Below are 27,238 nucleotides of genomic sequence, written 5' to 3'. Positions count from 1 at the left end.
AGGTAAATTTATACTTTTTTGGAACATTTTCAAACCGTGTATGCTTGAATCCGTGTACAAAAAATCTGTGTATAAGAAGGGCCGACTATCTGGCAAACAGTAGTGTCCATGGTCATCCCCACTCTGTTGAATCATTGCATGCTCTCCTCTGACTTCATAGAATCATAGAATCATAGAGTTGGAAGAGACCGCAAGGGCCATCCAGTCCAACCCCCTGCCATGCAGAAAATCACAATCAAAGCAGCCCCGACAGATGGCCATCCAGCCTCTGTTTAAAGACCTCCAAGGAAGGAGACTCTATCACCCTCCGAGGGAGTGCATTCCACTGTCGAACAGCCCTTACTGTCAGGAAGTTCTTCCTAATGTTCAGGTGGAATCTCTTTTCCTGTAGCTTGCATCCATTGTTCCGGGTCCTGTTCTCTGGAGCAGCAGAAAACAAGCTTGCTCCCTCTTCAATATGACATCCCTTCAAATATTTAAACAGGGCGATCATATCACCTCTTAACCTTCTTTTCTCCAGGCTAAACATCCCCAGCTCCCTGAGTCGTTCCTCATAGGGCAAGGTTTCCAGACCTTTCACCATTTTAGCCGCCCTCCTTTGGACACTCTCCAGTTTCTCAATGTCCTTTTTGAATTGTGGTGCCCAGAACTGGACACAATATTCCAGGTGGGGCCTGACCAGAGCAGAATACAGTGGCACTATTACTTCTCTTGATCTAGACACTATACTTTTATTGATGCAGCCTAAAATTGCATTGGCCTTGTTAGCTGCCGCATCGCACTGTTGACTCATATTCAACTTGTGGTCTACTTGGACTCCCAGATCACTTTCACATGTAGTTTCATTCAGCCAGGTGTCCCCCATCCTATATCTGTGCATTTCATTTTTCTGCCCTAAGTGCAATACCTTACATTTCTCTGTGTTGAATTTCATTTTGTTAGCTTTGGCTCAGCTTTCTAGTCTATTCAGATCATTTTGAATGTTGATCCTGACCTCTGGAGTATTAGCTATTCCTCCTAATTTGGTGTCATCTGCAAATTTGATAAGTATGCTCCCAATTCTGTCATCCAGATCATTGATAAAGATGTTGAATAGCACTGGGCCCAGGACAGAGCCCCGTGGGTCCCCACTGGTCACTTCTCTCCAGGCTGAAAAAGAGCCATTGTTGAGCACCATTTGGGTTTGGCTGGTCAGAACCCTCTTCTCAAATAAAATCAGCCCATAGGTCTATGCCTCCCACTCTCATTAAAAAGTGTTTCTATCTTATTTCTGATGGATTTTATCAGGTATCTTTGATCCTTATCTTTATTCAGCTCTGCCTTTTGCATATTTAGTTATATTTAATGGCACTTACTCCCTGAAAGCTGTGTTTAGATTTCAGGCCTGATTATGGCTTCATTGCTGCACTTCCCTACAAAATGAAGGTGTCAGTAAAATGTCACTGCTGATGACTTTAAAATCAGAATTGTCTTCACTTGGCTGGCCATGGTCTTAGCATTTGCTGGTATTATCGTAAATATTTGTAGTTGGGGCTTAAGCCATCATGTCCGGGATGGGGATCCTGTGGCTTTCCAGATGCTGTTGGAGTGCAGATGTCAGCAGCCCTAGCCAATATAGCCAAAGGTTACAAATGGTAGGGGAGGTATAGTTTAACCTCAGGAAGGCTATATGATATCCACCTTTACATTATGGTGTAAGCCATTATGGTGTAAGCTTAATTTGATAAGCCATTTAACTGTGAGCAGCTTTCTGTTAAGTTATTTAGTTTCTCTTGTTTTTGAAAAGATCGCTATCCAAAGTAGAGGTCCCAATGTCCTTCCTAATCTTAGGGTGTCAGAAAGTCCCTCCTCTGGCCACCACTATTACTGTAGTAGGAATAATTCATTTATGCTTTATAGGTTTATTGCCTTGTACCAAAGGACAGCATTCTGGTACCCTTGTTCTTGAGAAACAGAACTGAATTAAGGGAAATAAGCTCATCTTACACTTCTTCTACTACTAGAATAAGTAATTGAGTGCAAAGACTTTGGGAAGTCCATCATCACATTTCAGAAATCTCAGGGGGCTCTCCTCTCCCAGTTCTCTGGAGTTAGTGGGCAATGAGACTCTTTTTGATGGTGAAATGGGTCTGCCTATTTGCTCCTAAATGGCTCTCAAGAGAAAGGGGGATGGGTTTCAAGAACAAGCATACTCTAATCTCAGGCTCTGCCATTTCCTCATAAATTTTCATGAATTTAGAGTACTGGTGGTGTAGTGGTTTGAGTATTGGATTAGGACTCAAGGAGACCAGGGTTCAAATCTCAGTTCAACCATGGAAACCCACTTGATGACTTTGGGCAAGTCACACTCTCAGCCTCAGAGGATAGCAATGACAAGCAAAGAAACTTGCCAAGAAAACCCCATGATAGGTTCATTGCCTTAGAGTCGCCACAAGTCAGAAACAACTTGAAGACATACAACAACAGAGAAAGAGTACTAAATATTACTTATCCTCCACCCAAAGACCAAGAAACAAAGACAATTCTGTATAATGAACGGGTGGGCAATCATGGCAGGTCCAAGGGTCAACATCAGCCCCTGGGCTCTTCTTGGAGTATCACAGACTGCCAAAAGTGCAGAAAAAAGGAAAACTAACTCAAAACCTGGAAGTGACTAACAATCTCTTCCTCATTTTGAAAAGAAAGCCTATAAAAAAAACTAAACAGTGGAGTGAAAGGTGCAACCCATTGTCTTTCCTGGAGACTTCCAAGCAAGGCAATTCACCCCTTTTAGCCAGACAGACAAAGGGGCGAAACAGCGGGTAAGGAGCGGCTTGCCACCGCCTCTTTGCTCACCAGGTTGGAGGTGTGGCAACTGCACACTATGCCCCCAACCTGGCCTTTTCCTGGCGCAAAAAGGAGTGGCAGAAAGCCGCTCCTTTTTGCACCAGGGAAAGGGTGTCTGCTGCAGCAGGGTTTTTTTCAGCATTTCTTCAGTGCAGCACATGTAAATGCTGTGCCACCAAAACGCTGTGGATCCACTGCATGTGTGGTCAGCCATGCGGCTTCCCAGTGGACTGGGGATGTTCTGCTGTCTGAACGCCCCCAGTCTGCTGGGAAGCTGTCTCTTTTTTACTGTCTGTTTTGCCCCAGAGTGTGGCTCAAGAAATCTGGAAAGGTTGAGGGAAACAAAAATTGTGGCGGGCATGTGATCCCAGGATCGGACTTTATGCACCCCTGATTTATACCATTCAAATACAGGATGTAATGTGGTTCATCATTATTCTGCTACCATCATTTTGTTTGTTTAATATGAAAGCAGAGTGACAATTGAAGAAAAGGGAAATATTTTTGTTGTATTTGACTATACTATCAATTACCTCAAGGAGATATAAATATATGTAGCTAAGAACATTTTATATACCTTTGTTATGCTTAACATTGGATCAACTATACAATAGTTCCAGGAGGAAGCATTTACTAGTTTAACCCACCTGTTTGGGAAGTAAATAGAGGTACAGTTGTCTCTCCATATTCGCTAAGGTTAGGGGAACAAGACCCCTGTGAATATGGAAAAACTGCAAATAACAAAACACTGTTTTCACCTGAGAGGACACCTCTCTAGGAATCGCTAGGTCCTCCAGTGCAACTCTGTGGTCAATGTCCAACATACACTGACCTCCAATGGCACTGGAGTAACTACAAATGGTCTTTCAGTGCAACTTATAGTTAAAGTTGACCACAGAGTTGCACTGGAGGACCTAGACAGTCCTAGAGAGAACATATTAATGGAATCCGTGAATAATCAAATCCTCAAATATCAAAGCCGCAAATATGGAGGGATGACTGTATTTTGTTGACCTGAGCAGGTTTGGAAAGCATTCCAATAAGACGATTTTAGGATATTATGTTGGCTAAGAAAGTGTAGTTGTCATAAATCATTGTGTTTTGTTGTTGTTGTACAATTTAGAAAAGTTAGAGGCAGAAATTACCACAATTTAAGCAGGATGGGCATAATGTACAGTGCCATGGTCCATGCTGAAATACTTGTATGAATCATACAAGTATTTTTTTTTTGCACCAGGGAAAGGACGTCTTTGCCGCAGCAGTGGTGTTCACAGACAAAAGGCTAGCAATATGCTCCCCACCTCCGAACCAAGCACCGTTATCCAGAACCTCTTCCATTACAAAATATTTGCAATTAATAAGGGGAGATATTTTGAACAGTATTAATGAGACAGTTTCCTTCTTTCACAGGCTTTCCTTTCTCTTGAATGGCTACATTTTATTCAAATGTTTCCCAAACTGGTGCCTCCCCAGTGTTTTGGACTACCACTCTTCCAGGCTCAAACAATATGGCCAACATTCAGGGAAGATGTAGTGTAAAACATCTGGGAAGGTACTCCTTAGAGCAATCTGTGGCCCGGTACAGATGGGCCCTTTGCGGCGTGCCCATGACGTTCTCGGGTTGCTCGGGGGCGGGGCGTGCACGCGCCCTGCAACCCTAGCACGTCATGGGTGTGCCGGAGCTGCACAACACCATCCAGATGGTACATGCAGCGATGACGTGCCAGCAGCGCAGCCTCCAAACGGGGCTGCGCCACTGGCACATTTCCGCACTGTTGTTGGCACTTTGGGGTGGCGGAAGTGCACTGCAAAAAGCTGCTTCCGCACACTCCTTTCTTGCTGTGCAGCACCGCTGCGCAATTTGGTTGCTGTGGCGCTGCTGCGGAGCAATGAGTGGTGCTGGAGAGGTGCCTCTTTTTGTTGCTCTGTACCGTGCTTGTGACTCCTTAGTGGACAAGTGGGGGCATGTAGTTCCTGAGTCTTCACGTTACCATCTTTGCTACCCTTAACAATTATTCTGTCTTATTCCAGAAACCCATATTCCCATCACTGGCATCAGGCTTCATTTTCACAATGAGAGGAGAATAGGTGAATAACATCACCGAAGCAGAAAACCTATCCAGGGTGACAACAGGCTGACATTAAATAGATGAGGCTGTTGCTACAGTATCTAATATCTCTTTCTTATTTAACATCCTATCAGTGGCCAGGTTGCCAGGATAATAGTAGGGATGTTAAAAATATTTGTTAATATTCATGTTGTTAGTGAGCAGCTCTCTGAGGAAAGGGACAGCAACCATGAGCTTCTTTGCATTTCAGAACTTGATTGGAGAAAATTTATTTGTGCAAAAAGACATGAGGTTTTCCTGGGCAGAAAACATATTTTATGGCAGAAAAGTGTGTATTTTGTACAAAATCCACGCATACCTGTTCAAAATTATTAATTTAATTTATTTTTTGTGCAGAATACATATATGGGGAAATTATGTGTTGTTTTTCCTATGCAGGAATCTGTTTATTTGTAAAAACCATGAAATTTGCACAAATACACAGTTTCCTTTGCAGAAAAAAACATTTATTATTTTTACAAGCAGTACCAGGGGTGTATCTATACTGTAGAAATAATGGAGTTGAAGCTGTAGCACCATCCTATGGAATCCTGGGATTTATAGTTTTACAAGATCTTTGAGCCTTCACTGACAAAGAGTGCTGGTGCATCATCAAACTACAAATCCTGCAGGATGGAATCATGGCAGTTAAAGTTGTGTCAAACAGCATTATTTCTACACCCATATTTAGATGCACCCATGTAAAAGTTTGCTGTCACAGGGCTCAGAGGGCTTCCCATGGCTACTCCATCTCTCTGCTCGTAGAATCCATTGTCCCACTGGAAGTAGCTTGTGGTGAGGCAATGTTCGAACTGGGGTGTGATGTCTTCTGGAAAAAATTGTTGAATGAGTGGAATGGTGTCCATTGTGTGGGACTTTGGTGAACAAGGAGACTACATCAAAGCTGATAAGTATGTCTCTGGGTTTGAGTTCAAGGTTTTTGAATTTTTCTATGAAGTGAGCTGAGTCCTTGATGTATTAGGAGTGGGGGGGGGGAGTGCCCTATATGGGTTTGTAATTGTGTGGCCAGAAACTTGGTCGAGCCATATGTGGGGGATCCAGTGGCACTCACTATGGGTTGGAGGGGAATGGAGTCCTTGTGGATCTTCGGAAGTACACACAGTCTTGGTGGAAGAGCCTCAGATTTACATAAATTTTGGTGTGTGGCTGGTGGAATTGAGGAGTTTTTGATCAAGGTGTTCATTTTCCTGGTGATTTTGTTGGTCGGGTCTTGTTTCAGTTTTTGTATATTGCAGGATCCAGGAGTTGGAGGTACTGTTTCACATTGGCCCCATTCCTTCCAGCAAACGCAGAAGATGGTGTTGGGGACACCTGTTCAGCCCCTGGCCATTGACCTGTGGGTTCCTTTTCGTTCCCCATGCTATTTAACATATACATGAAGCTGCTGAGAGAGGCCATCTGGAGTTGTGGGGTGCAATGTGACCAATATGCTGATGAGACCCTACTCTGCTATTCCTTTCCACCACAATCCAAGGAAGCTGCCCTGATCCTCCATCTGCATTTGTCCTCAATAATGGACTGGATGAGGGCAAACAAATTGAAACTTCAGACAACACAGGTTCACCTGGTCAGTTGGAAGGCAGATCAGGGAATAGGGGTTCATTCTGTGTTAGATGAGGTCACACTCCCCCTGAAGACACAGGTTCACTGTTTGGGTGTACTACTGGACTTAGCTTTGATCCTGGAGACCCAGGTTTCTGTAGTGGCCAGGAGTGCTTTTGCACATTTAAAGCTTGTACGCCAACTATGCCCATTCCTTGAGATGATGGATTTAGGCATGGTGCTACATGTCTTAGTTACATCCTGTTAGTATTGTAATACTCTTTGTTGGGCTGCCTTTGAAGAGTGTTCAGAAACTTCAGCTGGTCCAAAGAGCCGCAGCCATGCTGTTAACTGGGGCAGGTTACAGTGAACGTACAATACCTCTGCTGAAACAGTTCTATTGGCTGCCAGTTTGTTTCAAGGCTCAATTCGAAGTCCTAGTTATAACCTATACAGCTCTATATGGCTCAAGTCCAAACTGTTTGACAGATCTCGCCCTCCATGAGCTGGCCCAAGCTTTGAGATCATCAGGAGAGGCCTTCTCTCAGTCTCACCACCATCACATGCATGGTTGGGGACATGAGAGAGGGCCTCCTTGGTTTCTGCCCCTAGTCTATGGAACTCTCCAGAATGGCCTCCTCCTTGTTGTTCTTCTGTCAGCAGGCTAAAACCTTTTTATTCAGAGAGTCTTTTTCATACAAAAGTTTTTTAAAGAATGGATTATGGGTGCTGTATCCTTTTATCTGTACTGTACTGTACTGTACTATTTTTAACAGAATTTTATCTTTTTAACTGTATTTTATTTCTTTAAACTAGAGTGTGAATTGTTTTAATATTATAAAGAGTTTAATGCTATTTTAAGGTGCATTTTTTGTATGTTTTTAATTGTATTGTGAAGTCGAAGGCTTTCATGACCAGCATCCATAGTTTTTTGTGGGTTTTTCGGACTATGGCCACATAGCCCGAAAAACCCACAAAAAACTTTAATTGTATTATTCTTTTAAATTGTGAGCTGCTTTGAACATTTATGGGGGATTTAGAGGGAAGAGTGGGATATAAATATTTGATGATGATGATGATGATGATGATGATGATAGGGATCTGTGTTGATTGTATCCACTCTTCCATCTGCCAGTATAATAAACATCACTTAAGGAATTAATTCCTTATGCAGAAGCTTGCATATCTCTGCCTTCTTTGTTTCTTTCTTTAGAAATTGAATAAAACCTCATATTTTTTAAAGGAGAGTTATTTCACAAACCTGCAGTCAAGTTCTTTATGCAATGGGCTAATATACTTCTTTAGGATAAACATCACAATCATTTTTTATATGTTTGAGCTTATTGTTGATACAAACATATTTTAAGTGGCACGAATGCAGAATGGTATAAAGAAACAATGGTGCTTTACAGAGAGCCCAAAAAGGGCGCTCTGCCGGCGCCCGTGATTGCTGCGTGAAAGAGCCACAGCAAATGAACTTCACGGCTCCTTTGCGCAGCAAAAAGAAGCCGCAAAAAGTGGCTTCTTTTTGCGGCATGGAAATGGCACCGCAAAGTGCCAATGGTGCACTCATGGCATCATTTCCGCCATGCAACGTGCAGACGCTAGGCGTCCGTGACATCAAAATGGCGGCACCTGTGTAGCACGGGTGCCGCCATTTTGTACACGCTCGGCGCGTACTAGGGTTAGGGGCGTCCGGAAAGGATGGCCCTTTCTAACCCTAGTACATGCATGGCACGTACTTTCCACCCATGCGGAACGGGCCTACGTTAGCCATTGTTAGTGTTCACAAGCGTTTGAAGAAAAGCACTGCACTTCTGATTCTCCCACTGTTTCCTTCTGCCTTCTCTGTTTCATTCTCCAGAAATCTGGACTATATGAATATAAAGTCTATGGAACGCTTGATGATTGTCCCCCAGAGTTATGTGCTGATGTTTACATGGATTTAGACTACAGAATAAATTGGGACCAGTTTCTTAAAGGTTAGTAAATAACTCAAAGGTGTCATTAGAAAGGATAAATATCATTTTCATTGTTCACATTTTTCTCTTGTTCCTCCACCAACCATAATCATTTCTAAGATTCTTGCACAGAATTAGTTCTGGTTCATTTCCCCTCAAAATAAAATGAACAGACCAGGAGGATCTGCTTCAGAACTGCATATCTTGTTTATGGAGTATCTGAAAGAATTGCCATTTATTTGTGTCAGGTGTCTTGAAAGACTGATATGAAACTATAGATGTGTTTGCAAAGCATGGAAAACCAGGGATCCATGAAAGCCGAGTCTTGTCATGAACAAGCAAAATGCTGTTGCATGCTGCTTGATCCCTGGACTTTACTCCACATTTGCTTTATAATGTCATCTGGCAGCAGGCTGCTTCCATTCTTTGGTTTATTCTTTCTCCAAATCAAAACAAAAGATTTTGTTTTGACTTGTTTTTCAATGATTAAGCAGTATACACCAGCATGCTGCTTACTCACAATGAACCTGAGTTCCCATGAATCCTTCACTTGCTGTATCTTCCAAATTACTCCCTGTGTGTGTGTCAGTTTCTGAACAGCCACTTCTTGTTTCAGCACTGTCCTTGTTGGTTTATAAAGAAATCAGACATCAGTACTTGAAGTACTTTCTTCTCCATAGATGTTACATCCAGGGAATGGCAGACTTAGTGTTTATACTCTCATATTTTTAGTTTATTAGATTGCTAGATAATGTCTAGCTGTTAACCATATTATCAAGGATCTTTTCTCATTTTTGTCCAGTTGAATTAACGTAATTAGAGTACGTTGCAGTACTGTATAAGGAAGGCAACAAATACCAGGTGGTGTAGGCTGTATTTTAGAGGAAGGAACTGGCAAAATCACCTCTGAGTAGGCTTGCCATTTCACGGCTCCAGGCGGGACCTGCCTGGTTTTTTTGACCTTGGGGAAGGTCCCATCCCGTCTCTGCATTCTGTCCTGGGGACAGCTGGACTCCTGGTTCTTGCCTCTCCGTCTCAGCCTCCTCTTCCCAAAGCAGCCTCTGTTTGTGTTGGAGAGGCTGCAGCCAGGCTCCCAGCTCCTGCATCCCTATTGGCCAGGCAGGGAGGAGGAGGAGCTTTTCAGAGCAGAGACTAGAGAGAGCTGAGGAGGCAGGCAGAAGGCATGGTTTTTGCAAGGCCCGGTAGGCTTCTCTCTGGAGGGGGAGCACAGGGGAAGGAAGGGATTCCCCAGGGCTTTGCAAAGATTTCTTCAGAGAGGGGTTGCCATTGCATCCTCTAAGGTTGAGAGAGACTGATTTTCCCCAGGGGTTTTGCAAGGTTTCTTCAGAGAGGGGTTGCCATTGCCATCCCCAGAGGCTGAGAGAGTATGATTTAGTCCAGTGAGGTATTTCTCTGCCCAAGCAACAGATTGAACCCTGGTCCTTCTCTACCACTGCCTCCTAATGTCCCTTAATTCTATTATTATTATTATTATTATTATTATTATTATTATTATTATTATTATTATTATCTGAAAGAGTCTGCATTTTCAGATGCATTTAGTATCAGAGGTGCTCCAAAATCTACATGTCCCTTAATTCTATGATTAGTATTATTGGCACATTCCAGACGTGCCAATAGTATGTGCTCAGCATGTACTAGGGTTATGAAAGGGCATCCTTTCCGGACGCCCTAACCCTAGTACGTGCTGAGCATGTACAAAATGGTGGTGCCCATTCTACATGGGCGCCGCCATTTTGACGTAGCGGACGCTTAGCGTCCACATGTTACAGCGTGGAAATGATGCCGCAAGTACACCATTAGCACCTCGTGGCGTCATTACCGTGCTGCAAAAACAACCCGCTTTTTGCGGGTTCTTTTTGCTGCGCCAAGGAATCGCACGGTTTGTCCGCTGCAGTTCCCTGGCGCAGCAAACATCGGCGCCGGCAGACCACCCTTTTGGGTGATCTGTAAAGCGCCGTTATTAACTGAGAGAGTCTGCTTCCTCAAATGCATTTAGTCTCAGAGATGCTCCAAAATCTACATGTCCCTTAATTCTATTATTATTATTATTATTATTACTATTATTATTAACTGAAAGAGTCTGCTTCTTCACATGCATTTAGTCTCAGAGGTGCAACAAGATCTCTATGATATAAGGATTTATATTAATGAGTTTTTAATATATATATATATATATATATATATATATATATAAATTTTTTGCTTTTAGTTGGTTGCGTCCTCCATTTTTCGAATGTCCTACATTTTGGGCTAAATTTTGTCCTACAATTTGTCCTACATTTTATCTTTGATTTTGTCCTACATTTTTCTGTGTTTTGTCCCGGTTTGCTGGTAGTGAATTATGGCAACCCTACCTCTGAGTATTCCTTGCCTAAGAAAATTCTGGTCCAAAACACACTGCAGAAACCATCCAGTTTGTAACCACTTTTATTGCCCTGGCTCAATGGTAGGGAATTCTGGTAACTGTAGTTTTGTGAGACATTTAGCCTTCTCTGTCAGAGAGTTCTGGTGCCACAATATACTACAAATCGCAGCATCCCCTAGCATTGAGCCAGGGCAGTTAAAGAAATCTCAAACTGGATTATTTCTGCAGTGTGTTTTGGACCTCTATGAAATCAGTGGGGTCACTATAAATCAACAGGCAACCTGAAGACCCACACAAACAAGGGAATGAAGTTCATCCAAATTACGGATTTAGGAGCACTAAGACCCACCAAATTCAAATTCTTCCAATTCTTGTCAGAATTCTCCATGTGTTTTGCTTGATCTCAAGCCCAGTATCATTTTAGGTGAAATTAAATGGCAATTTAGATGTGTGAAATGGAGAAATATATCTAATTCTTCTGGAACTTACTTTGGTTCTGTTGGAATTCCTCCATGGTTTAAATGAGCAGGAGTTGGTTATTTGCCTCATTACATTTTAGATTAAATTAACCTAAAACTGATAAGGATAAAGGTTCACCGCTGTTATGCCACAGTTTTTGTGTGTGTCAGGGGTGGGAGTTAGGAGGCCCTCCAGATGTTGTTTGACTGCAAAACCCAACAGCCTTAGTCAGCATAGTAAATGGTGAACAATGCTGAGAGATGCATTCAACGCTATTTAGAAGTCCCCATGAATCCCATCTTAGCTGTGCATGTTGAAGTTATGGTTCTTTGAGGAGTCACTGCACACTTCATTTGGTCCAGAACTCAGCTGTAAGAATGTTGGTGGTGTGTACTCATGGGATCATAAGCTGCTTCGGGTCACTTTGGAGGTATGCTGTTTAAATGATGCATGCGTCCTAAGAGTCCAGAAGCCGCGCCAAAGCCATGCCCCAGTCCTAAGCACCGAAGCAGCTTTATTTTGGCCTGTCTGTATGGGCCCATGGTTAGCTTTAGAGCCTTAAATGGTCTGTCCCCAGGCTTCCTGACAATATGCCTCTTACGTTACTCACTCCCTAAGAGGCCCTCCCTAAGAAGCCCCTTCTCTGTGTCACACCTTGAATGGAGACATTTTGATGGCAATGAGATTGGGCCTTCTCAGTGGCTGCTCCAGTGTTAGAGAGCACTTTATTCATCAAACATGAATGAGCTGCTTCCTGGTGGACTTTTTCAGTTGATCAAGATATCTTTTTCTTCCAGCAGACCTTAGTGCTGTAAATATTATGTTAAAATTATTTATGCTTTTGTTGTGCTTTTAATAGTCCTTCGTTGTAATTTATGATATCATGATTTTAAAGCATAATAAGCTTCTGAGGATGGTACATACATATCAGAAGGACGGAATCTTATTTTAATAGAAATTATTGCCTATATAGTTATCCTGAATTTTGTAGAAATGGTCTATCCCATGCTTTCAGCTTTTTAAAAAGTGCCAACTTACTCAGTATAAATAGCACTACAGTTGGAACCACACCCATTTATTCAGTGTTTCGTGGGTACATATGCATTGATGTAATACAGAAGGCTCAGGTATTACACAAGGGATGTTCCACAACTCTTCACATAATATGATTTTCACATAAATCTGGAACCCTATTTCTGGAACCTGAAATAAATTATACAGTGTTCTTTCTAGGTATTTTCTATGTCCACCAGCATGATTCTATGGTAACCTTCTGCCAGACATTGACCATAGAATTGTGTTGGAGGACTGACAAATACCTAGAGAAATGTTCTCTCTAGGAATCTGTAGCTCCTCCAGCACGACTTTCAAACCACTATTCCACACTGGCTCCCTACAGTAGTATATATCAAAATAAATATTTTATGGTGTATTTGCGGGATGTCACACAGATTTTGAAATATGGTAAGATCAAGCAAGGAACATTTGTTCTGTTTCAGATTATTTGTATTGGGAGGCTATTCTCACACCTGTATTTACCACTGTTTCAGTGTGTATTATGTGTCCATTGTTGTTTAAGCAAGACCTTTTTAGAAAGGTAAATACTGACATGTTTCCAGTGTACATCTTAATTCCAAAGACTGGACTTTGGAATATTTATTTTGATATGTACTATTATAGGGAGCCAGCATGGCTTAGTGGTTTGAGTGTGGGACTACGATTCGATAGACCAGGGCTTGAATCCCCACTTGGCCATGAAATCTATTGAGTGATCTTGGGCAAGTCACATACTCTCAGCCTTGGGGAAGGCAATGGCATACTTGCCGAGAAAACCCTATGATAACTAGAGACTAAATTAGTGACAATATTACATACATTGTTGCATTCATTATTTAAAGAAAATTGGTAAAAGTGTACTTTTCCCAATCTGAACATTTCCATGATTGCTAGTGTTACAGACTGAACAGGTAGTTTGTTCTAGCAGCTTTAGCTATTACTGAAATTTCAATCTGTATACCACAGTTTATGGGCAGGATTCCAGTGTATGTTCCTAGCCCCATTGAGTGCATGTTCAGACTTTTCTTTCTCAGAGAGAGACACGAAATGTCAGTCTTTCACTAGGTTTTGATTTTCATTGGGGTGTGTGTGTTCTGTAAAATCACCTGCCTTCAAGTCACCTGTCAACTTACAGAAACCAAACAAACTTCATAGGTCAAGAATTACTCAGAGGAGGCTTTGCCAGTTCCTTCCTCTGAAATATAGCCTACAGTATCTCGTATTCTTTGACGGTCTACCATCCAAGTGCTAACCAGGGCTGATCCTGCTTAGCTTCCAAGATCAGAAGGGATATGGTGCTTTTAGGATATTTAGATCCTTCTCATTGGTACTTCACCCAAAGTTCCCTAGCCAGTTGATGTTTATGGGACAACAGAAGGTAGCCTCTGGAAAAGCAGAGCTGTAATGCCCTCATATGCAAACAAGAACATTTGTGCATTACAACATAAATAACTGTAGCTTGCTGTTTCACTTTTGTAAAAATGTTTTTAATTTATGATGATAAAAAGTGAATAAAGCTATTAGATACATCAGTAATCATGTGACTGGAAGCTTGTTGTACAATGAAAAACATTACAGCAGGGGTAGGCAACCCGCGGGCCGGATGCGGCCCAGCAAGGCCTTGGGACCGGCCCCAGCCCGATCCTGCCGCCGATTGCCGCTGGAGCCTTTGGCCTCTCGCATGAGGGCGTGTGGCCTTTGGCCTATCAGGAGGAGGCGGGCAAGGGGGGGCAAGCGGCAGCCAAGGGAGGCAAGCGGCGGGCAAGGGGGGCAATTGTCTATAGAAGCCTCCGAAACATGCATTTATATTAACATTTTTTAAAAAATCAGCAATTTTTTTAGTGTGTCCTCCATTTTTTTTAAAAAGTGTCCTCCATTTGAAATTTTTGTCCCACATTTGTCCCGGTTTATTTATTTATTTAATTTTTAAAAAATTTATTTATTTATTTATTTATTTGGCTTCGGCCCCCCAGTTGTCTGAGGGACAGCAACCCGGCCCCCGGCTCAAAAAGGTTGCCTACCCCTGCATTACAGGTATCTGACATATTAACCAGCAACTTTATTTCAATCCTTAGTTCCTTAAAGTATCATATCTTATCAAATGGTATGGTATAGGTTTCCTATGCGCAAAACAATCATCTGTTAAAATGAAAAATGAACTCCCTCTGTTATTTGAAGAGATGCTTCTCTATTGTCCATTAAATTGGATATATCAGACATTACTTTCCCCCTCATGCCTTCACTTTTGAATTTGATTTCTTTCACAGCTTATGAAAGAAACTGAGTAGGGTGTTCATTGGCACCAAGTTAATACACCAGTGACCTCTGGTGGAAAATGTGATATTCCTATGTTTTCTTTTTGCATTCTGGGAATGCTTCTTTCTTCCATGAAATAGCTCACATTACATATATAAATTATATGGGAAGAAAAGGTATTCCAAGGAAACAACTTGTTATTTTGTCAAGAGGTTCCTTATAGATGTTCGGGAGAAGCACATTGGCCTTCTCACAGGTGTATCAGTGGCAAAATAGTTCTGTATGCTGTATGCACATTACATGAAAAAAGCAAATGAAATGTTTTTTATGATTCTATTATGTCTGCCTGACATAATCACTCAGGAGAGAATTCTCTTTTAGAAGGAAAGAAAAATATCTTTTGGAGTACCTTTTCCCATCCTGTAGGAATATCTCTGACTTTTTAAATGTATGCATTAAGACTTCCAACTTAAGAAATAACATCTCTGGATGCCTAGAGTAACTCTTTTTTGGAATGCCACTGCAATTTTAGAACATGTCCTCAAAGAGGCCTGATATCTACCCATTTTCAGTAATTCAAACATTTGTGCTCTTTCACTGTTATGAACCTCATATTTTATAAAATAATCATTTGCCTGTTTTTAGTCTTTGGGTGTTGTTGTGTGCCTTCAAGTCATTTCTGATTTACAGTGACCCTAAGGTGAAATTATCACAGATATTTTGTGACAAGATTTGTTCAGAGGAGGTTTGCCTTTGCCTTCCTCGGCATCTGAAACAGTGTGATTGCCCAAGTCACCCAGGGATTTACCATGGCCAAACAAGGATTCAAACTATGGCTTCCAGCACTGTAGTCAAATTCTCAAACCACTACGCCATGCTAGTTGCACTTGAATATTATTGCCTAATCCTTTCTGATTAATTATTTTAAACGTTGTGCCATGCCTTGGTCCAGCATGTGAAAAATGAGTTAGAATCATGGAGTTGGAAGATACTGTACCACAAGTGCCATCCAGTCCAGCTCCTTATCATGCAGGAATATACAATCAATGAACCCCCAATTGATGGCCATTGATCCTCTGTTTAAAAATCACCAAAGAAGGAGTCTCCACTACACTCCAAGGCAGTGTATCCCACTGTCAAACAGCTCTTACCACCAAGAAGTTATTCCTAATGTTTAGGTGGAATTTCTTTTTCTGTAGTTTGAATCCACTGCTCCGTGTCCTGGGCGGGATATAGACAGCCATATAGTACGTATTCTATACGTACTAGGGTTAGGAAGGGGCGGTGCTTCCGCACCCCCCTAACCCTAGTACATATAGAATACGTACAACATGGTGGCGCCCCTTCCACATGGGGGCCGCCATGTTTACGTACTGGACGCATAGCGTCCAGACGTGTCGCGACGCCTATGACGTCGTGAATGCGCCAGCGGCGCCTTGCGACATCATAAAGGCGCCGCAAAAAGAAGCTCCAAAATGGAGCTTCTTTTTTGCTTCGCGCGGGAGCCGCGCGGTTTGGCTGCTGCAGCTCCCGCCCGGAGTAAATGGCGCCGGCGGGAGACCGCCTCAAAGCGGAGGTCTGTATCCCGCCCTAGTCTCTGGAGCCGCAGAAAACAATCCTGTTCCATCCTCAATATGACATCCTTTCAAATATTTAAACATGACTATCATGTCATGTTTCATTCTCTTCTCCAGGCTAAGCATACTGAGCTTCCTAAGCTGCTCTTTTATTAGTCATGATTTCCAGACTTTTCCCCATTTTGGTGGCCCTCTGGACATATTTCAACTTGTCAATATCCTCCTTAAATTGTGGTTCCCAGAGCTGGACACTGTATTCTAGGTGAAGTCTGGCCAAAGCAGAGTAGAGTGGTGTGTTACTTTCTTTGATTTAGACACTACACTCCTCTTGATGCAGATGAGGATCATGTTGGATTTTTTTAGCTGACATGTCACACTATGACTCATGTTCAGCTTGTGGTCCATTAAGACTACAGTGTACCCTTGTTATACACTGGGATTTGGTTCCAAGATCCCCCATGGATAACAAAATCCATGGATGCTCAAGTCTCATTAAATATAATGACATAGAAAAATGGTGTCCCTTATAAAAATGGAAAATCAAGGTTTGATATTTGAAATTTATACTTTTTTTGAATATTTTCAAACTGTGGATGTTTGAATCTGTGTATAAAAATCCATGTATAAGAAGGGCCAACTGTACTAGATCCTTTTCACATGTACTGTTATCAAGCCAGGTGACATCCACCCTATCAGTGCATTTCATTTTTTCTGTCTTACATTTCTTGCTGTCGAAATTCATTTTGTTTCAAAATTCATTTTGCTCTCTTTTCTGGTAAGGTCATTTTAAATTAAGATCCTGTCCCCTCCTAATTTGGTGTAATATACAAATTTGATAACCATACCCTCTATTCCATCATCCAACTCATTGATAAAGATGTTGAATAGTATTGGGTCCAGGACAGAACATTGTGGTAGCCCAATAGTCAGTTTTCTCCAGGATGAAGAGGAACCCTTTGGGTTCGGTCTGTCAAGCATCTGTAGATCCACCTAACCATAGCATTGGCTAGCCCACATTTTACTACCTTGTATACAAGAGTATCATTGGGGGCCTTGTCAAGGGCCTTACTAAAATCAAGATACATTCACATCATCCCTTTTATCTACTAATCTAAACCAATAATGGATTAATAATCTTTTTACTGTTTTTAAAAGCCCGCTTTTTCAAACGTTATGTTAATTATGCCATATTTGTGAAGAAACAGCAATTTCTTGCGTTGTATAAGACACTCTCCAAAGAATTGGGCCATTAAGCAAAGAGCTCCAGAAATGTCCATTTCAAGTGTAGCCCCTGAAAGAGACCAATTTTGACAGAGGCTGAAATGCCCTGTTTTTTTTTAAAGTAATAAGAAAAGAAAGAAACAATAATCTATCAGTATATAGGACCTTTCTCCCATTTTGCTTGTTCTTTTCAGCAGCCACCCCATGTTTCCCATAACATTTAGTTCTGCCTAAGAATGACAGTTATTTAAAGGCAGTATGAGTGGATGTGTACATGTTTATGTGTCTTAAATCAAGGTCTTACCCCCTTTATCCCCAACATTTTGTTTCTGGTTGAGAACCAGTATGTGTAGTAGTTTGAGCATGGACTGTGACTTGAGACCAGGGTTTGAATCTCCACTTTGCCATAAAAACATTCTGAGTGACCTTGGGCAAGTCACACTCTCTCAGACTCGGGGAGGGTAAACAAATTTTGTCAAGAAAACCCTGTGATAGGTCACCTTAGGGTTGCCATAAGTCAGAAATGACTTGAAGGCACACGACAACAACAACAAACCAGCCAAGGCATTTGAGCTTTGCCTCAAGGGCACACACTTATGTACTTTGCCAGCCAGCCTGAGAACCTAGAAAGACTCCAGGGAGCAGTTGCTATACATAAACACCCCAGAAACCCTAGACTCACAATGTAGCCTGAGCAGTTTGCCTCTGGTTAGGGTTGCCATAAGTCAGGACCTCAAACTGGGACAAATGTAGGGCAAGATTTTCAAATGTAGGACACGCGAAAAAAAATGATGATTTTTAAAAAATGTTCATATAAATGCATGTTAATTAGGCATGATCAAAATGGAGGACATTTTGGCATTATTCCTAGGCAGATGGCAGAAATGTACTTTCCTTTCTGGCCAAACCACCCTCCCCCCATTCCAAACAGCACATTTGGGCATTTCACATGACTTTTCTTAACATGGCCTCTTGCATATTTCAGAGGCTTATTCCATAACCAAACCCCTTGGGTTTAACACTTAGCATGGTTTAACATGGCTATGCATATTGAACATGTCAAGGTGGTTTCACAAGAAGTGGATTTGCCATTTCAGGTTTCTTCCACCAACTGTACTTCTCAGAAGTGTCTACTTGGTCAAGGGATTATAATGTTTTTAAATTTATATTTTACTCTGTTATAATCACTGTTGTCAACCGCCCGGATTGGTTCGCCACAGGGCGGTATACAAATAAATATTATTATTATTATTATTATTATTAAAGCACAAAAAATACACCAAAAACACACCTTGGAAGGTGACACTGTCTTCCCTTCAGAAACAGTGTGCGCATGCCTCAGAAGCTGATTGATATCAATATCACCATCTTCATCATCATCACTATCACTGTCCAAGCAAGCCAGGCTTGTTGACATTCAAAGCACCCACTTGCATTTTGGATAGTCACACCATCTCAGCTTCAGAAAGAGTGAGCGCATGCCTCAGAAGCTGATTGATATCAATATCACCATCAATATCAATATCACCACCAGAAGGCTGGGTTGTATATATTTAATAACAAAAATAAAATAAAATAAAATAAAAAACCAAGGCTGGGTTGTATATATTTAATAACAAAAATAAAAAACCAAAGCTGGATTGAATATATTTAAAAATAAAAATAAAATAAAATAAAAAACCAAGGCTGGGTTGTATATTTTTAATAATATAAATATGTATTGAGACTATTAGCTGCTCTGATTGCCTTTTTGGCTGAAGGGTGGGGGATAAATACCATAAATAAATAAAAATAATTAATAAATAATTTTCAAAAAAAACAACCCAAGACCGACCTGAACTGGTCACTCACCTCCCCGCCTCCTCCCCCTCCTCCCCCTCCTTGTCATCAGTGGTTGAATTTCACGCCAGGAAATGGTGCTTTTCCCTCCCCCTGGCCCAGAGGCCTATCCTCCTCCTCCTCCAAAGCTCCTGACACTGGCCAATGGCAGACTGGGGCTGGAAACAGACCAGCCCCTGCTCTTCTGCCATTGGCCAGAAGGCTTAGGGGATGAGCGCTGCCCTTTAAGCCCCGCGTGCGGGCACGCAAGAGGGGCGAGCGCGCGCTGCTGCCAGCCGTGGCCCAGGCAAGTGCTGCAGGTGGTGCAGCAGCTGCGCTGGGGGAGGTGGAGGAGGGGCGGAGGAGGCGGAGGGCGGTGCGACCATGGAGGAGGAGGAGGTGGGTGTCCGACCAGTTGCGTTAGCGGCCACGGCAATGGCCGTATGAGCGGGCCCAGCCTGGAGGCCGGGACCAAAGCCGAGATTTGAGGCGAACCGGGCCGGGGCGGGCCTGGTTCCCCCAAAAGCAGGATTGTCCCAGTGGCCACCGGGATATGGCATCCCTACCTCTGGTAGAACTCTTCCTCAGTTCTTGTCCTGTTCCTTGGTGGCTGCCCCAGATGTAGACCTATGCCTGGTTTTAACTACACATCATCTTCTGCTCCATTATGACTGGCAGCCATCTGCCATGGGTTTGACCTCACCTGAGTTCTGACCATGTACCCAGTTATGGGTTCAGTGTGATTCTATAGCTCTTTTAATCAGCCAAATGCTCTGTAATCCTGAAGTCTGGCACATAAATTCAATAAAATAAAACATGGTCTAACATGTTTCCCCTCTTATTTGTAGAACTGTGTGAGAAAACGCAGGATGGCAGAACAGTGATCTACTGGGAAGTGAAGTTTCCTTTCCCCTTGACAAATAGAGATGTATCCTTTCAAATTTTGAATTAGAATTATACTTTTAACATTTATAGCAATCAAACCTGATGCAAATCCTAATTGTTCACAGCACATTCAGAACGTTTAAATGGGGCACAAATTAAGCCTTACAGGAAAATTAAAAGGAGGATCTTGATTTATCTTCTTGAGCAAAATACTCCCTCTTATATCATAATTTAATATAGGCATGCTCTCTATATCTGCATTAATACATATGCTGCTTTTATAATATGCAATATTTTAAAAATCCTGATTAGTTCTTCAACTTCAGCCCAGTACGTTTTTATTCGTGAACGTCAAGATATGGAAGTTGATGGGAAGATGATCTATGTTGTATTGGCTAAAAGTGTGAATTCTTCTAAATTCCCAGAAAAGCCTGGGATTGTTAGAGTAAAGAATTATAGACAAAGTGTGGCCTTTCAAAGTGATGGCAAGAAAGGGTCCAAAGGTAAGAAGCCAATAAATAGCTTTTTAGAAATATCTACTTATAGCAGACAATTTACATTTCTTAGGTGGGATTAGATGGTGTAATGGAGGCTTCAGCTAATTCCCTTTAAGAATTTGTTGTGGGATCAATTATTTTTAACATATTCATGGATGTTCTGGAGGTCAGGATTAGCAGGAAAGTTACCAAAAAGTAACATAAAGGGGTAGGACAGACAGAAGAGTTCTGCTGAGTATCTCCAGGCCCCGAAAGGTTCATATGGGAAGATAGGGTCTGTTAGATATTTGTATATATATGATTAAATAGGCTGTACATCCTCCACCATGAAATTAATCTGTGTGGAATTAGCACAAGAGATTTTTCCAGTAAGATCAGTGACCCAATGAGATAAATGTCCATTCATGCTTTGGGGCAGGGAAGCTAAAGAGGCATTCTGAGTGGTTGGGTCTCCATATTTCCTTCTAACTATATGCACAGCATGGCAGTGGTGGATAGGGAAAAACCTCTGAAGCTGAATGCTAGGAGATTCAGCACAGATAAAAGGAACTACTTAACACACTGGATAGTCAAACAGTGGAACTAACTATCATGAGATATGGTGATGGCTGCAAATGTGTATCAGGTTGGCACAGAGCCACTGGGTTCTCCTACTGTCTCGTGGTGTGGCATGTGCTCTGGCCTCTCAGCTTGGCTGAGGCCCACTGCTGCTGCCATACCCCATTCCTCATTAAGAGGACCCCCTTTCAACCTGGCAGGGGGGAGCAGCAAATACCATGACTCCATGCATTGGAACCAGTCCTCATGCCACACTACTTAAGTTCTAATTGAATACAATCAACAAAGCATGCAATTAACAATTCCTGACACATCAATAAAACTAGGCTGGGTTGGTTGGTGGGCAGGCAACTGAAATAGGACTGACTGGGAACTAAGCAGGCAGCTAATTAAGTATCCTCTTGGGGGACCAGAGGGAAAGCTCTGGCTCCTTTTTCTCCTGGTAAAACTCCTGCTCCCATCCTGTGTCCTGATTGGCTGCAAAACCCTGGAAATTCCTGCCAAGCTCATGGGTCTCTGGGATGAAGGCAGCTGAGCTGCAAAGGGAAAATGGCGGATCCCACTGTCTCTGTCCCCACTGAGCTGCAAAGCCACCCCCTCTAACCCATAAGTCTGAGGGCTATTTATTTTCTTATGGCCCTAAGACTAGAAAAATTTATCATTTTAGACATAAATCCCACAGTAATTTTCCAGGCTGACCTCTAAGGCAGATAATGTAGTTTTCCTAATGGGGACAAGTCTTCCACACCCTTATTCTGCCAGACTCTTTTGAAATCAGTTTCTATTGGAGGGAAATGCATGGACTGCTGCATGCTCAGTATCTTGCCCATTCTGCATGGTGGAGAAGAAAATGGGATTGGCTAGACAGTGACATGCAGGGAATCATGAGCATTGCTGCAAACAGCCGTAGTGAATCCCACCTAGAAACATTTCTTCTTTCTTTGCTGTAATGAATTCTTTCACACTGGGGATAGAATTTATGAAGATTTTAAAACTATTCTCAATCCTACTTGTACAGTGTAGGAACATAAGAATTTTCTGGAGATGTGGCAGTGGGGAAAAGCTTTTCAGTTTCACATTGGCTTTTTGCAACATTTGCCCTGGGAACAGATAATGTGCAATTAATTGTGAACTTACTTGGATCAGCATCTGGGTGTGTAAAATATTGTGCCAGTGAAAAAGGAGAATGGGTTTTTGCAGAGGCTGTTCAGAAGTAATGTAGTGTTTCAGTAGATAACTGTTACTACTGGGATAGAATAGTAGAAAAGTTTGTATCAATAAGGAGACAAGTTCCCTGATGTCGCTGGTTGTTAAACGCAATCTAGAAACCTAGAATGGTTCCAAATGAAGCTTTCATGAAATCATTGCCTTCTTCCTTCACTGAATTTTACAGGTGATTCAGATAATATCTGGAAATGTCCTTAGTCTGAAAACAATGCTACTAAGATGCCCACCAAATGCAAAATAACATCCATTTTTAAAAGAAAGATCATTGACTGTATTTTGTTTATTTCTCTCTCTTTTTGTTTTAAAGTTTTCATGTCCTACTTTGATGATCCTGGTGGCAAGCTTCCTTCCTGGATGGTCAACTGGACAACCAAGGTAAGCAGGGTATTGGAATATGTGGGAAAGCAACTCAGTGGGCTATACCAATGATTCATTTTTCTGTTGGGAAAATTACATACTGGAAGTGGAAGAGTAGAGCCTAGAGCAAGAGTCCAGATTTCTTTATTTCTGTTCCATTCCCCACTGCCATCTGTTTGCTAGTGTGAGCCACTGATTCAAAAATCCTTTTAACATTGAAGTCAATCACTGTAATGATATTCTTTGTCTACTTGCCTGTCCTGTTGCCTGCTTTGTATTTCCTACATATCAGTTGCATTTTCTCCCAACAGTGTTTATTTGCAGTAACCTCTTACTAAATTACTCAACCCACATTAGGCACTCAATTCTGTACACAGGCACAGAAATTTTTGTTGAACATTTGATTTAACTTTCATCTTTGAATTTCTGATCCTAACCAATAGGGATGACCTGGTTAATGAGGTGCATGTGGTGGAATTCTTAGGTGGGAGTGACCATGTTCTCCTGGAGTTTGTTATACAGTGGAAAGGAGAAGCCAGGCATAGTCAGAAATGAATACTAGACTTTAGAAGAGCTGATTTATGTAAATTTAGAGAAATACTGGGGATGATCCCATGGTCAGGAATACTAAAAGAGAAGGGAGCACAAGATGGATGGGAGTTCCTCAAAAGGGAGATACTGATGGCACAAATTAAAACAGTTCCAGTGAGGAAGAAAAATGGGAGATGTCTCAAGAAACCAGGATGGATGACTAAGGAACTTTCAACTGAGCTAAGTTTTAAACGGAACATGTATAAGAAATGGAAAAATGGGGAAATCACCAAAGAGTAATTCAAACAAATAGTGAGCACATGTAGGAGTAAAGTCAGAAAAGCTAAAGTGCAAAATGAACTCAGGCTTGCCAGAGAGGTTAGGAACAATAAAAAGGACTTTTGGGGGTATGTCCGCAGCAAAAGGAAAAAGAAGGAAATGGTCGAGCCACTGCGTGGAGAAGATGGCAAAATGCTAACAAAGGACAGAGAAAAGGTAGAATTACTCAACACCTTCTTATCTTCAGTCTTCTCAGAAAAGGCAAAGGGTACTCAACCTGAGGATAATGGAGCAGAGGATAGAATAGGGGAATTTCAGCATAGAATAAGTAAAGAGATAATACAGGAATACCTTGTTAATCTAAATGAATATAAGTCTGCAGGACCAGATGAACTACATCCAAGGGTATTAAAAGAGCTGGCAAATGTAATATTGGAACCATCAGCAATAATCTTTGAGAAGTCCTGGAGAACAGGAGAAGTCCCAGCAGACTGGAGGAGGGCAAACATTGTCCCCATCTTCAAAAAGGGGAAAAAAGAGGATCCCAACAATTATCATCCAGTTAGTCTGACATCAATACCAGGAAAGATTCTGGAGCAGATCGTTAAACAGAGAGTCTGTGAACATCTAGAAGGCAATTCCATAATCACAAAAAGTCAATATGGGCTTCAGAGAAACAAGTCATGCCAGAATAATCTGATCTCTCTTTTTTGATAAAATTACCAGCTTGGTAGATGAAGGGAATGCTGTGGATATAGTATATCTTGATTTCAGTAAGGCCTTTGACAAGGTTCCCCATGACATTCTTGCACTCAAGCTTGTAAAATGTGGGCTACACAATGTAACTGTTACATAGATCTGTAATTGGTTGAGTGGCCAAATTCAAAGAGTGCTCAACAATGGCTCCTTTTCATCCTGGAGAGAAGTGACCACTGGGGTCACACATGGTTTTATCCTGGGCCCAGTGCTATTCATCATGTTTATCAATGACTTGGATGACAGAATTGGGGGAATACTTATCAAATTTGCAGATGACCAAATTAGGAGGAGTAGCTAATACCCCAGAGGACAGGATCAGAATTCAAAACGACCTGAATAGACTAGAAAACTGGGCCAAAGCTAACAAAATGAACTTCAACACGGAGAAATGTAAGGTACTGCACTTAGGGCAGAAAAATTAAATGCACAGATGTAAATGAGGGACACCTGGCTGAATGAAACTACATGTGAAAGGGATCCACAAATGGAACATGAGTCAACAGAAAGGCCAATGCAATTTTAGGCTAAATCAATAAAAGTATAGTGTCTAGATCAAGGGAAGTAATAGTGTCACTCTATTCTGCTTTGGTCAGACCCTGCCTGGAATATTGTGTCCAGTTCTGGGCACCACAATTCAAAAAGGATGTTGAGAAACTGGAGCATGACCAAAGGAGGGTGACTAAAATGGTGAAGGGTCTGGGAACCATGCCCTATGAGGAACGATTTAGGGAGCTGGGAATGTTTAGCCTGGAGAAGAGAAGGTTAAGAGGTGATATGTTTAAATATTGAGGAGGGAGCAAACTTGTTTTCTGCTGCTCCAGAGAATAGGACCTGGAACAATGGATGCAAGATACAGGAAAAGAGATTCCACCTAAACATTAGGAGGAACCTCGTGACAGTAAGAGCTGTTAGACAGTGGAACACACTCCTTTCGAGAGTGGTGGAGTCTCCCTTCTTGGAGATCTTTAAACCGAGGCTGGATGGCCACCTGTCAGGTATGCTTTGATTGAGAGTTCTTGCATGGCAGGGGGTTGGACTGGATGGCCCTTGTGGTCTCTTACAACTCTAGCATTCTATTATGTTTTGCACATCATCATTATTGCTTGGGTTATCCACCTCTTCAACCACTGCCAAAAAACATGAAGACCTCTACGTTCCACACTGGCACCAAGTGTAGAGACCTTCAATCTAGATGCTCTCATGGTTCCTGTGTGAGAAACTTTATTTGTCTAATCACACCACTGGACATCACCATTCTTGAATCATGGCTTGCACCACAGACATCCTGTGTCTGAACTTATCCACCCTCAATAACACCATTGTAGTGGCTTTAGATGAAAAAAGGTATAATAACAAAAATTAATTTATTAAACAAAAGTTCAACATACAGTCAAATATTACCTAATTAACACATCTTAATCCTGACCAACCCTAACTAGGTAACTCTAGCTTGCATCTCTCTCTCATATTTCAAACTTGACAGACTTAGACTTGTACCTGTCACTTTCTGGCATAAATCCTAGCCTTTAAAATTCCCTCCAGACATTCAGCCAATCGGCTATCTTCAAATTTTCAGCAGGGGCTATGTAGCCTTCCTTTATTGTTGACTTTCATGATGGTCCCAAGAAGAATCTTGGGCAACGGAGGGACCTCTGGCCCATTCAGAGGGGGACAAGCATCATGGTGAGGGGAAAAAACTCCAAGAGCTTGCCCTCAGCAGGGGTTGGAAGTACAGGGAAAATTGATTGCTAGAGAAGGGAGCACTCAGGTATGAGCAGAGCACCAAATAGAGAACAGGCACCCAGTGATGGGAAAAAGCTACCCCAATCTACGGACTGAGTGAGCCTGTTGAAATTTGTCTACTTGTTGACCTGATTAATGAACATCATGTCTCATGAACCCCCCCCCCCCCCCCCACACTGCCTCAGAGATGCAGTGCCTAAACCCTAAGTGGGTTTTCCTTGATCTAAATTACTAATATAAGACATTTATGTCTCTTTGGGCTTAGATGTGCTTAGAACAAAAGATAGTGCTTCAGTGCTGTCCCCTATGTTAAATCTATGTATTTTGAATTATGTCAATGATTGTGGCTGTTGCACTGCAAGAGATTACAGTGTTTCACCGAGTATTTTAAAAAAAAGGTTTAAGAAAGAATAGTGTGCATTATGCATTGCCACTCCATACACATAATGCTTGTTTAAGCCAGCAATGAGGTTGTATGTTTGGGGTTTTATTGTATGGGGTGGAGGTGAGGAATACGTGAACACTGCAAAAATAATAAAAGCTATTTAAAAAATTAGTCATTACTTCCTAGAGGGATAAATGCTATGCCATTCTTCTTACAGACTGGTGTGCCGAACTTCTTGAAAGACATGCAAAAAGCTTGCCATACCTATCAGAAGAGAAAAAAGTCAATGGTTTAAAAGTGTATTTTCCAAAGTTGGGCACTTGAATGGATCATCGGCTATGACACATCACTGACTAACATCTGCATTCTGGGATGGTAATCATGAGCCATGTACGTTCCCGGGCATATGAAATGGAACATATTAAACTTTTATTTCATTTTCCATCTGTTTGATGTACTGCCCCCTTATTTAATAATAATAATAATAATAATAATAATAATAATAATCTTTTAATGGCTTTCAGAGACAACATGTGAAGGATGCTGTTTGTGAATCCCACCCCTATTCTTATGATTGTCTTTGAAAATTAGGATTCTGAAGTGCATACACAATTCCTCTCTCTCCAGGGACTTCTGGAGCCACTGCAGTGGGGGGAATAGTTCTATGTCCAATAGAGTTCTGCATGCACAGCTACTCCCTCCCTTGGAATTAATAAGGAAACCCACATTGCGTCAAGTTTCTGCTTTTGATTTCTTCCCAGCATCAGCTGTAGTTACAGTAAG

At 41.8% G+C, this 27,238-nt stretch overlaps 1 protein-coding gene across 2 annotated transcripts in view; it reads left to right on the top strand.

The window, feature by feature from the left end:
- LOC121920858 (phosphatidylcholine transfer protein) overlaps nt 1–26,899 on the top strand; it is a 32,025-nt gene extending 5,126 nt beyond the window's left edge. The window contains exons 2-6 of one of the 2 annotated variants that reach the window (XM_042448110.1): nt 8,362–8,479; nt 20,083–20,162; nt 20,451–20,622; nt 22,709–22,776; nt 26,673–26,899. In XM_042448110.1, coding sequence (XP_042304044.1) covers nt 8,362–8,479; nt 20,083–20,162; nt 20,451–20,622; nt 22,709–22,776; nt 26,673–26,750 — 516 coding nt within the window. In that variant the 3' untranslated portion in view covers nt 26,751–26,899. The remainder of the gene's footprint in view (nt 1–8,361; nt 8,480–20,082; nt 20,163–20,450; nt 20,623–22,708; nt 22,777–26,672) is intronic. The other variant, XM_042448111.1, reaches the window with a different exon arrangement.
- The last annotated feature ends 339 nt before the right edge of the window (nt 26,900–27,238 follow it).

This window comes from Sceloporus undulatus, chromosome 2, assembly GCF_019175285.1.
Source record: "Sceloporus undulatus isolate JIND9_A2432 ecotype Alabama chromosome 2, SceUnd_v1.1, whole genome shotgun sequence".
Lineage (NCBI taxonomy): Eukaryota > Metazoa > Chordata > Lepidosauria > Squamata > Phrynosomatidae > Sceloporus > Sceloporus undulatus.
This window is presented reverse-complemented; position numbering and strand designations above follow the sequence as displayed.